Source organism: Notechis scutatus, chromosome 1 (assembly GCF_049901735.1).
Source record: "Notechis scutatus isolate UNSWTSFEM ecotype Mainland chromosome 1, rNotScu1.2, whole genome shotgun sequence".
Lineage (NCBI taxonomy): Eukaryota > Metazoa > Chordata > Lepidosauria > Squamata > Elapidae > Notechis > Notechis scutatus.
This window is the reverse complement of record NC_142009.1, coordinates 251141508-251154817: the sequence shown is the minus strand read 5'-3', so window position 1 is coordinate 251154817 and position 13310 is coordinate 251141508. Positions and strand designations below refer to the sequence as shown.

Here is a 13310-nt window from a genome sequence, read left to right as displayed (position 1 = left end):
TGTTATTGAATCTTTAAACATGCTTCTTCTTAATGGGTTTTGAATTAAAAAGGCCTTTCAAATCCAAAAACCAGAAGCTCAGGGTTATAGTTGTTATTCCAACTTTATATCTTTGGATATTGGTATCATTTAAAAATACCTGAGCAGAATTTATTTGTATAATGTTTCTGGTATTTTACCTACTCATCTAATCAGATTCATAGCCATTATCATTGTTTCAACTGTAATCTGAAAACCATATATTCTGAAAATATGAACATAATGAAATTTACCAGCAAATAGAAGAAGTTCAGGTCAAGAGGCAAAGACTACTTTTCAAAGCTACTCAGACTATAGTGGTGCAATGATTTAGCTCACTTACACTACTGGTATATAATGGACAGCAATAGATATTTAGATGCATAGCCTTATTCTTTGTTCCTAAGTCTCATTAATATCAATACATCTTTTTCCAAGCGTGTTTATGATTACAACTTTAACATATTAAATACAATAAACTTGATATTGGCATAAACAAATACCATATTTGTAAGCTTTATAAGCTTAGTGGTTGTTTAGTTTTTCTTTTTGCATTTTATGTGCATGGTTTTAGATGTTCGCTATGCAATAAAAACAGTTTCACAATGATTAATATTCTAAAAATAAATGAATATCTTTCTATTATAGTTTAAAGTTGCCAACTAAGAACTTTTTCTTCAATCCATTGAATTTGAAATAGATATAAGAGAACTGAGTTCTGTTAATTAATGTGGATTGTATTGCATTATTCCATAGTGAAGTCCAGTAAAATTATATTGCTTGCAGAATTCTTCTCTTTGTTTTAAGCTTTATTTTATTCCTCTGCTGTTGTGTAATAGTTTAAAAATAAGTTGGGTAGCATGAAAGCTTCTCATATAGTATTTTCATATAATTCTCATTTGAAATTCAAGTGTAACTGACAATTCAGGCATATGCAGACATTTCATATACAATTTTATACTTTAGATTTACTTTTTAAATTGATCATATGTATTTTAGTGTAATATAGGGTAGGGCAGTATAAGCATATTGCTTAATTTGAATCAACTCATTGAGATCAAATAAATGTTTGATTGTGGAATCTAACAAAATATATAATAAAAATAATATTAATCAAAAGTATATACATTTATATTACTTCAGATAATTATTTTAAAGCAGTAATCTTTTTTACCGTTTTGAAGGCTTTAGATCAGCAACAACTTATTCAAACAGAAAAGGTTATTTAGATGTTTTATTTTCTTTCTTGTATTTGTCAAATGCAAGATAAATTTGTCATCTATCCTCTAAGCAATTCTTATTTATGCTCAAAATATTAAAAACAGACTGTACTCTGGCTTGATTCTCTCCCTTTCTAATATAAAACAACTTTAAAAATGTAACCAAGTGAATGCTTTTTTCTCTAGTGTGATCAACACATGCTGTGACAGAGCCTTCCTATTATTATGCACCTAGTTACTCATTCCAAGTCACAGTCAAGGGCCTTTTAACATCCCCCCTTTTCCTTTTTTTATTTTTGGTGAACAAAGACTATGGCTGAGTTCACACATCAAGCTAAGTCAAAACTAAGCAAACTACACTATGTTTACTGCAATGTGTGAATCAAGAATTGCAGATTGTAAACCACAATAGACTCTTTCACAAATCTGCATGTGAGAGTCTTGCAACATTGGTTCCTGTCTATCTTGTAGTCTCATCTGAATTCAAACTGTCTTCACTTCTACCTCCCATTTTTTTTATTCAGTCATTCTACAAGAGAATGTTTCTTCCAAACCTGCTATGGGATTGCCCCCTTTCACCACTTGTGCCAATAATCAATGTGAATCAAAGGCCTTAATGATCCATTGGAAAATACATTATCCAAGACATACCTCAAAAGATGGTTGTATATAAACAATCTTGAACTAGTGGCAGTTTTCAGAGCAATGAAGGTTTCTGGTTTCTCTTCTGATGTGATTTTACCCAGATTACAACATCTCTACACTTCTTGATCTAACTATGGAAGTGGTGCAAGACTCACAATATCTTTGTTCACAATATATTTGTTGATCAATTACTACCAGCCAAAGGTGGTGGTTGGGTTGCTTCACATGGAAATTTCATTTGACCTCTCCACACAAACGGGAATTTCATCAACAAATATTTTAATAACAGTCCAGAATATGCAATACCTGTTGTTGAGAATGATAAAGGTAATAATGAGGTGAAATGCTCATCCCAGGGTTAATTTAGCATGTGCTGCTGTAAATTATGTATGCGAATGATTTCTAGTTCTATGTCTTTAACTTTGTGAAATATGTCACAATACATATTGAATGCATACATGTATGTGTCATCATGCTATTCACATTGGAATAAGCAACATTATGTAAAGGAAAAAAAGGAAAAAAATAAATTAGAGATAGAAAATAAGAAAAAAGGAGCAAATAAGAAAAAAATGATGTATAATTTAAATCTGATATTATGTAGCAATTCATTATATATTCCAGTATTTTTCTGTTCTTATCAACATCCACTCTCTTACCAGATCTATACACCAATTCATATATTGCTTCTTAATTTCTAGCCTCCCTTTCTGAGGATCTCATCTTATACTGTATTAGAATTATTATTAAAATTGTTTATTGTTATAATCAGACACATTAAAGCTTAACTGATTCTGATTTGTAAAACTGAAGATAGATTTAATATGTTTCTGTCATTGTTGAGATGACATAAACCTAGCACTCTTCCTATTGTAACTTACATAATAAAGTTACAAAGAGCCTTTGTCCAGTGGGAATAATTTATTTATGTTTTTAATTTCTTTCAATTACTTATTTCCATTTCAAGTTAAATGTTGCTTTTGAAAGTCTCTGACTCATCATGTGGTATGGACAAATTGTTATTAATAAACACAAACACAGGTACCAAGTAAAAGTAAGAATTTTGTTCCTTTAAATTCTAACTTGTATACAGTATCACAAAAGTGAAAGTATTCTTGATATTGCTAACTATCTACTTCTGGTGGGAAGTAAATCATATTACCAGTAATAAAATAAATGTAAAGACAATGCTGTTCGGTTAGAATATTGGTTTGGTAACTGAAGGAAACTTATCTTCATTCAATCCAATTATATTCAGTTTTATTCTTCTGAATACAAACTGAATATTCATTATCACTGCAAACTGAAATTGAAACAATTTGCTTTTTGTTTTGGGAATAAAATGAATCCTGTGATTTAATCCTGTACATATGTATTCAAAATTAGGCCATATTGACTTCATTGGGAATTACATATGAGGGTCCAGGAATACGCTGAAATCACTAGAGGATAATTCCCATGTTAGAGAATAATCCCCAGGTACACAGTAAGGTTAATGTCTAAATATACTGTACATCTTTTGAATTGTATTGTAAAGGACTTATCTTGGCCTTATGGAATTAGTTTCATATGAAGTTTTGCTCAACTCAAGAGCATCCTTTCCTTTTTTTACCTATTTGGATCTCAGGCTTTGAAAGAACTTGAGAGAAAAATAAAGCTGAGTGGAAAAATAGCAGAATTTTGTAGAGAGATATATGACATATGCTTAATGGTTTGAGAGACAGTTAAGGGGTGGGGAGAACCATTCAGATGTTTTGCTCATTAGCAGGGAGAATCAGAAATATATTTGAAATGAGTAATATTTACATAAAAATTCTTATAGTGCTCTCCTTTTGTCCCCTCTGTCCTCTTCCCTCTCTCTCTCTCTCTGTCTGTCTCTCTCTCTTTTCTCCCCTCCCCCCACTGAAAATCTCCTGCCACAGCGATTGCATTTGCCTCCAGACTTGTCAGACACAGTGAGCCGCACGAGCAAACAGGATCTGGCAGTCTCCGCCAAATTGCTGAGCACAGAATGTAGTGCGATGGCCATGGGCAAGAAGCACCTGGACTTCTAGTGATTTCAACTTAGCAGCTTCACTTCAATTTATATGACACTCTAATTATGACTGTTAATGACTTTCGTAAATATTTTTCTTCATCGTTGTGACCCAGCAGTTCTTTAAAAAAATGTTACTTGCAAGCTTTGTATCTATATTCTCATTCTGTTATTTTTATGTTCACAGGTGTGGTGTCTTGACAGTAAACAAATGCATTCTGTATTGTGAGAACATTTAAAAAATAAACTGCCCTTTGGAAAAATTGATTTCTATTGTCAAAACTGGACTTTTGTTATAGGTAAAATTCAAGATAGCAACTAAGCAAAATAATTTTAAATACTTACTGGAAGGACTGTTTTTGTAAGTCAATATTATATTAAATAAAATAAAGAATTATTTCAGGTAACCTATTTTGATATCAAAAGGGGTATCTCAAAAACTACTATTCAATAAAACATGACAAATTCTTTTATATAACTGTGCAGGTCATTCTATATCAGTGTTGTTATCTATAACTTAGAGAAGCTATTTTATGGTAAAGATTCACATTAAATAATGAGATTGTCTTATAGGATAATAAATATATTAATATGAGTGAATGAAATTTACAAAACATCAAGACTTTTTAATGAAATTCAAAATTGTAGTAATAAAGAACTGATGCCAACCTGATGAAACTATGTCAACAGAGTAAAATTCGGTCTGACAGCAACATTAATATTAAAAATCAAAGGGAGTGAAATGGAGCTTGGAGAACAGAGATCAGAGACTGGATAGGGTGCAATAGAAAATAAAACCAAACCTTTATATTTGTGATTGGTGTGTTTATGTGTTGTACATATGTGCATATTGTTCATAAGCTGCCCAGGGTTATGGTACATAAGATGGGTAATTATATAAATTATATGCAAATATATAATATTTATATTTTACATCATTGAAATGGAAAAATGAACTATATAAATGTGAAAAATGTATTTATTGGCAATAAAATCATAGTATTTATATAGAACTAAGGTACCAAAGGGATTGTTTATCAGGAAGTAGGGACCATCCATATTCATTTTAGATGGGGTCCTGTTTTAAGACTATTGGGATCTTATTGGAAATCATTTCTCCATAATTTCCATCATGTTGATTTTGGATAGTTCAGATCATACTTCAGAGTATAATTTTATAGATATAAAAGCAATGTGCCTCTTAAAAAAGCAGTAAACACTGATTATAATAATGTTAATGTATTTTCATTGGAATTGAATTAAAATGTTGGTTAAACGTTTGACTTTATAATGCTGTAAATAAAATGGTGCGCTTCAACAATTGTTTAATATGAATGACAATCATTTTTTAAAAATCTACTATACTATAAACACAAAGTGCATACAGCTTTTATTCTGAATTAGAATAATTGAATTGATGTCAGTGATTGCTAGAATGTCAAATCTATCCATCCTATCTTGTCACTTCCAGTTTATTTTTCTGATCATAATTCTGACGCATTGCAGTATTTTGAATTAAATGCAAATACAGCTAGTTCTTTAATTTTTATATGGGAAGCACATAAGGCCTATATTCATGTCCATATTGTTAATGATCATATGCTAAAAAAATATTGAAACCAATATAAAAAAATAAAATGGAAATTCTTTAGGCACATACAGTTAGCATTCCTATCAATGTAGAGAGATATAAGCTTAATCTGAATAATATCACACATTTCTGAATTTGCTTTAATATGTGTACACCAAAATTGGGGAAATGATGGCAGATCTGTCAAGTAATTTGAAGAAAAACAATGAAAGCTTTATTATACCTTTTGAAGATATGAAAAATAACTTATGTAATTCCTCTGAAAACGTAACATTCTAATGTCTTAAATTATACTCAAATATGTATAGTCAGTCTGTATTTCATGAAAGTAGACTTTTTGTTTTTAAAATAATCTCCCACAATTATATTTTTACAAGAATAGCCGCTTTGACTTTTAATGATATTAAAACTGTGATCCTAATTTTGAGTAATGTAAAGTACCTGGACATAACATTCCTGTTTCCTGATGAATAATACAAAGTATTTTCTGACCCAGCTGTTTCTAAATTTACATTGATTGATTATGTTCCATCAAGTTGTTTATGACTCCTGGAGGCCACATAGACTTTCTACATGATGATCTATCCCTAATCTAGAACTTCAGCAACTGCACTCACTGCCACTGTGACTAAGGCTATCCACCTAGCTTGTTATTCTCTTTTCTTTCCTTCCACCTTTCCCAACATTAGCCTTATTACTTTTTATATAATAATATTTGATAAGATGACATTTAGTTATTGTTTAGTGAACTTTGCCAAGCAAATATATTTGTTCAATTTAGGCTTATCCCCTAAATGTAAATATCAAGATATAACATCCGTTCTAGCAAATAAGAATTCAAACAAAAGTCATTATCTTTAGTGATTAAGAATAATCAGGTTGGGTTTTTAAATATTGACATGGATCAGTCAATATTTTCTTTACAATAAAGAAAATATTTCTTTACAATAAATCAGATTGATTTGAATAATGATGGATAATATCAAGCTGTGATTATATCACTGAATGCTGGAAAAGCCTTTGGCAAAATTTATCAGCATCATATGTTCAGTATTCCAGCTAATTTAGGATTTTCTGAAGAATTCATAATTGATCTGTATTCAAATGTACCTTCTTCATCCAAAGTGAAACTCAGTCATTTTTAATGCATTTTTTCATTGATAAAGGCACTAGACAAGGATGCACATTTCCCCCTTTTATGTTAAATAGGTGTTTGAAATCATTAGCATGTTGTATTAACAAGATTACAATGTTTAATGTTTATAGCATAACTTTTTAGAATGTGAGCTAGAGTTAATATGCTGATGATATTATTTATGTCTGTATTTCATGTCTCCTTTCCAGTTTGATATAGTTGATTTTTTAAAAAAATAGCAAGATTCTAAACTGCTCCAATAAACAGTCAACGGAAGTATCCCAAGTCAGAATTGCCAATGAGTAAAATTATCTTCAAGCTTTTCAATCAATCAATCACAATAGACCTGGAAGGAACCTTGGAGGTCTTGTAGTCTAACTCTCTGCTCAAGCAGGAGACCCTATACTATTTCAGTCAAGTGACTGTCCAGTCTCTTCTTAAAAACCTCCAGTGATGAAGCACCTACAACTTCTGAAGGCAAGTTGTTCCACTTGCTGATTGTTCTCACTATTAGGAAGCGTCTTAATTCCAGGTTGCTTATCTCCTTGATTAATTTCCATCAATTGTTTCTTGTCTTGCCTTCTGGTGCTTTGGAAAAGAAATTGACCCCCTCTTCTTTGTGGCAGCCCCTCAAATACTGCCATACTGCTATCATGTTCCCCCTAGTCCTTCTCTCTAGACTAGCCAAACCCAACCATTCTTCATATGTTTTAGTCTCCATGCCTTTAATCATCTTAGTTGCTCTTCTTTGCACTTTTTCCAAAGTCTCAACATCTTTTTTGTCATTTTTTTATCAGTTTTGTATTTCTAATTGACATTTAACTATCTTGGGGTCTTTATCTTTTATGATATTTCACGGATAATCTAAATATCAATAAAATATAAAATAGATCCCTTTGGCAAACATTACCCCTTGGAGCTTGGTTAATGACTCATCAAACAGCACTCAGCTATTAAAAAAGAAATATCTGCTTGACCAAATCTTTGAGGCAAATGGCTTGTTCTACCTGCTATGGTTGAAAGGAAATTACAGATTATTTTCAGGATACTTCCCTTCAGTCTTGCAGACAAGCAAAACTTGTCTCCCAAAACAAAACAAAAAAGAATATTACCCATATCAATAAGGAAACTTCAATCCCAAAAGAGATCACTCTGGCGGAAAAACAAATCTGGTCACGTTGCCAATTTCAAAAACCGATACAAAAACTTATGCCACCAGATAAAGACCGAATGCACCAATTATCACATTAAACAAGAAGAAAACCTTCTAAGCACCAATTCCACCCGTGCTTTTTACAATTTTGTAAACAACAAACTAAAAGACTCAAGGTCCATCCCTCCCTTGATAGGACCTGATGGTAAAGACTGCAACGATGACACCATTAAAGCCAACATCTTTAACACATTCTTCGGCTCAGTATTTGTAAACAGCAATGGATCTTGCCCAGTATTTCCTAACCGTACCACAGATAACAACAATGACCTAATACATATCGATTTCACAGAAGACAATGTTGAAAAATCACTACGCAATCTAAAACCATCCCTATCTATTGGACCGGATGGAATATGTGCCTACTTCTTAAGAAAGCTATCCACTGCCATAGCCAAACCTCTAAGCATAATCTTTGAAAAATCTTTCAGGACCAGCTCCTTGCCAAAACTATGGTCACTAGCCACGGTCATCCACATCTTCAAAAAGGGAGACCCAAGCCTAGTTGAAAATTACAGACCAATCTCCTTATGCTGCGTCACCTGCAAAGTCATGGAATCAATTATTAACCAATCCATCATCCTCCACTTAGAGACAAACAACCTACTCTCCAATAAACAATTTGGTTTCAGAAAAAAACTATCCTGTAATCTGCAACTCTTACACTGCAAAAACATATGGACGACACAACTCGACCAGGGCAAAGCAATAGACGCAATCTACATAGACTTCTGTAAAGCCTTTGATTCAGTGGTACACGACAAACTACTCCTAAAAATAAAATCCTATGGTATATCTGGACAACTGAATAACTGGATAGAAGCATTCCTATCAAACAGACAACAAATGGTCAAAATCGGGAGAGTCCTATCAAATCCAGTACCTGTCAATAGTGGTGTCCCTCAGGGCAGTGTTCTAGGACCAACTCTCTTCATACTCTACATAAACGACCTCTGTGATCATATTAAGAGCAATTGCGTTCTCTTCGCTGATGATGTAAAGCTGTTCAATACTACAGACAATACTACTACCCTACAAAAAGATCTTGACTATGTATCCGAATGGTCAAACAAATGGCAACTTCAAATCTCAACAAATAAATGCTCTGTCTTACATATTGGCAAAAAAAATCAGAAAATAAAATACAAGCTGAATAGTCAAGACCTTGTTGATGACCCAAGCTCTGTAAAGGACCTTGGAATACTCACCTCTAATGATCTGAGTGCTAGAGCCCACTGCAACTACATAGCCAAAAAAGGCATTAAGAGTTGTTAACCTAATCCTACGTAGCTTTTTCTCTGGCAATATCACACTACTAACCAGAGCATACAAAACATTTGCTAGACCAATACTCGAATACAGTTCATCAGTCTGGAACCCTCATTACGTATCTGATATTAGCACAATTGAGAAAGTCCAGAAATATTTCACAAGAAGAGTTCTCCACTCTTCTACTCGTTGTAGAATACCTTATGCCACCAGACTTGAAATTCTAGAACTAGAAAACCTTGAATTACGCCGTCTTCGGTCTGACTTAAGCATGGTATATAAAATCATACATTGCAATGTCCTACCTGTCAATGAATACTTCAGCTTCAACCATAACAACACAAGAGCACACAATAGATACAAACTCAAAGTAAACCGCACCAAACTTGATTGCAGGAAATACGACTTCAGCAATAGAGTAGTCAATGTCTGGAATACTCTACCCGACTCTGTAGTCTCTTCCCCAAACCCCAAAAACTTTAACCTTAGACTGTCTACCATTGACCTCACCCCTTTCCTAAGAGGTCTGTAGGGGGCGTGCATAAGCGCACCAACGTGCCTACCGTCCCTGTCCTATTGTTTCTCTTATTCTTTTATTTTTCTTATATGTACCCATCTCATGTATTCACAACTATGTATACACTTATACTTATTATCTTGTAAACAATTGACAAATCAAATAAATAAATAAATAAATAAATAAATGATCAGTTCAATTCCCCACTTACATAAATCTATCAGACCCCAAGGATCCATTTCCGCCACTAAAAAAGCCTTCCCTGATCTTTTTTTAATGGGGAAAAAAAAGTCGTCATGATGAGCAAAGGCAGAATGAAATTGGCTAGAGGCCTCAGAAATCCCGTGCCATTCAACTGACCAAAGCAGACCAAATAAAGAAGTTGCAGCTGTGTTATATGTGTCTAAACCCAGCAATGTTACTCTAAGAAAACATTTTTTCCCTGTATATGATCCCAAGAGCATGACAGTGAATCAGTACCTAGACCATTCTGCTCTGCTATTCAAAACTCTTATAAAATGCCTTGTCTGTTGTCCTTTATTCCTCACCTCCCTTCCTTTCCATATACTGTTTGGATTACCTAACTGAATGTAGATTACAAATTGACTATTCTTGAATCTTTCTTTAACCAGTGATTTGTCTCTCTACTTTTTAGTTTTTGCAAAAATATGCACTAACACTTGCATTTTTCTTTTGACATGCTTAAAGTGAAAGGATGAATTTGCTGTTTGCTTTGGTATACTTTAATTGAAGATTTACAACTGCAAAGTTATGTTTGGGCTTGAAGCCAATGCTATCTTAAAATATCACAAAATAATATTCCAATGTAGATCTGTGGCATTTCAACACACCTAATTTATTACAAGAGATTATTAAAGTCTACGGCATAGAAAACCCAACAATTGCTATTTATAAAATTCTGTTGATAATGAATCAACAGTTGATATGCAAATGATAACAATTGAATGCAACAAAATTTAAGATTGTATTTTGCCAGACAACAGGAAGAGGTGTTTACATCAATTCCAAACTTCAGTAGATATTATATTATGTCTTAACCAATAAAAATACTGTAATATTTGGACTCTCCGTGGTACTTATATATAAAAGTCTTGAGCTAGGCTTTTAAACATATTCTTTTAAACATCATAAACATTTCATTCCCCCTACGATGAAATTGGCCCCATTCTTCATATCCTTTGGGAAGTGAAGACTCTTAAAATATGGCTTTGTCAACAGGCCAGGGGAATCTCAAGAAGATGACAATTTGATGAGATGGCTGCATTGTTTTTTAATATTAATTCCCTCCAGGTTCTTACTATTAATAATATTTCTAGTTTCTTTTAATTGTAATTTTTAACATTTAGGGTTTTTTATGATGTTTTTTATTGTATCCTGCCTCCTCTTTACTGAGACACTTCACTGTTGGTTGTATAAATGTGATAGATGGATAGACAGACAGACAGACAGACAGACGATTAAGGGTTGGAGATGTTATAAATGCATCATTTAAACATATTTATACAATGCATTACATTTGTTCCAGTTGGAACAATTACGACATGTATTAATTCAACTTTGAAAAAAGTATTATTATTATCAGATATTCCTGTCTTTTGAATTATATTCCCATTGTGGAGAAATTTACTTTTGGATGAAGAAAATTGATTGTCTGGTTCCTACTTATAATTAATAAACATATTCTTCAGCACTGGAAAATAAATACATGGCCCCAACTATTCAGTGATTTGAAAGGATTTCAATTGCAGGAGTAAATTAGATAAGGCTGGTTAACTGAGTCCCTTTCGATCAGGGTTCAGGCATGGACAGTACATTGGTCATGCTGGCTGAATTCTTGTTCAGACTTATTACACCTTTTAACCACTGTATTCTCTTATATAACTTTTTAACTGCTTTATTGTAAACCTGGAATACCACACTTGCAAACCTTCACTGCAAGTGTGGTATTCATAAAAATGAATAATACAGTTCTACACTAAAGACACAATTAAAGATTATAATATTTCCCATTAAACAACTTAGGACACTATTATCTGCAAGACCCCTTCTCCTACTAGAAACTTGTCTAGTTACTGTATTTAACAGAGCATAAGTTCTTCTGAAGGTCCCTTAGATGTCTGAAGCTTGGTTATTAGTATGGAGAAAAAGAAAAATATGTTCTTCTTTGTGGTTCCCAAACAGTGGAACATACTCCTTGCTCCTATGCTCCTAGTATTTAGGTGGGTGGCAAAACCACTTTTCTTTCCCCAAGCTTTTATTATTTAATGGCTTAAACAATTTATTGTGATGTTGGTCATTGTAATAGCATCCATTTTATTTTTATAATTTGCTTTTTAAACATGTAAGCCAACCTGAGAGTTGAAATAAATAGAAAGCAATATAAATTCAATGTTATTTTAAATACCTTACACGGTAATTTTGAGATAATAAATTCAGGAGATATGTATATCAGTAAGTCCTAGATGCTTCTTTTGTAATAGAAAAGTCAAATAGAAAATGGCTTAAAGATTGAATCAATTTGACAAACAGAAGGATACTAACATTAGAGGGTTTCGACCTACAACTTGGCTGGAACACATTTATCTGGGACGGGAAGAGTAAATTCCACTCATACTTCCAAAGACACTGGGTGAGAGATGTTTTGCTAAATATATGGGAAAAAATAAAAAGGAATCATTATGTAAAGGTGCCACTATGGCTATCAACAATAGAAGCAGTAATACATCCTAATATTTTGGGCTGTACTAAAATAATAAATTATAGAGACTTATTAAATGAAAAAGAATTAAAAACTAAGAATGAACTGCAACTTCAGAGACTTGATATAGGATGGTGGCCCTATTTACAAGTACAAACACATTACAACAAGGACGAAGAACAATTTGGCTTCTATACAACCCAACAAGAGCTAGATAAGATATGGTAAGGAGAAGAAAAAAAATGATTAGTAAAATTTATAACTATCTATTAGACTATAAAATGAAGGAGGAAACCATCAAAGAATGCATGATAATTTGGGGTAAAAATGTGGGCCACAATTTTAACTTAGATCAGTGGGAACATCTTTGGCAGATAAACTATATGTTAATGGTGTCAGTCTCTTATAAAGAGAATTTATACAAAATGTTTCATCGCTGGCACCTGCCGCCAGCGAGGTTAGCCAAAATGTTCCTTAACGTGACACCCAATTGTTGGAAATGCAATTACAACCAGGAAACTTATTTCCACATGTGATGGACATGCCCGCATGCACAAAAATTTTGGCAAAAAATCAGAATTTGGATAGAGGACATAACAAAACAGAAAGTAAAATTCAAACCGGTAATTTTTCTACTAGGCATCTTAGAACCAAATATGGAAAAGAAGTACCAATACTTGATCTTGCATATTATAACTGCAGCTAGAATAAGTTTTGCTCAGAATTGGAAATTGGCTACGACCCCTACAGAAAACATGATAATAAAATACATGAATGTGCCGAGATGGATAGATTATATATGTTTTTAATTTTATAAATATTGAATAAATAAAATTAAAAAGAAAAAAAAGAAAAGTTATTGTTCTCCCGACAAAAGTTTTCAAGCTACTGTCCGAACATGAATATTATTATTTTGAAGGGCAGGAAACAATGCATGATACATTTTTA

At 32.8% G+C, this 13310-nt stretch overlaps 1 protein-coding gene across 5 annotated transcripts in view; it reads left to right on the top strand.

Moving 5' to 3' along the window:
* The window catches only part of ELP4 (elongator acetyltransferase complex subunit 4), a 159261-nt gene that overhangs the window by 127995 nt on the left and 17956 nt on the right, over window positions 1-13310 (top strand). For 3 of the 5 annotated variants that reach the window (XM_087951057.1, XM_087951058.1, XM_026664785.2), the window contains one exon: window positions 3806-4186. The exons of the other annotated variants lie outside the window; for them this stretch is intronic. In XM_087951057.1, coding sequence (XP_087807183.1) covers window positions 3806-3937 — 132 coding nt within the window. In that variant the 3' untranslated portion in view covers window positions 3938-4186. Of the gene's footprint in view, window positions 1-3805; window positions 4187-13310 lie in introns of those variants that run through there. 5 annotated transcript variants of the gene reach the window in all.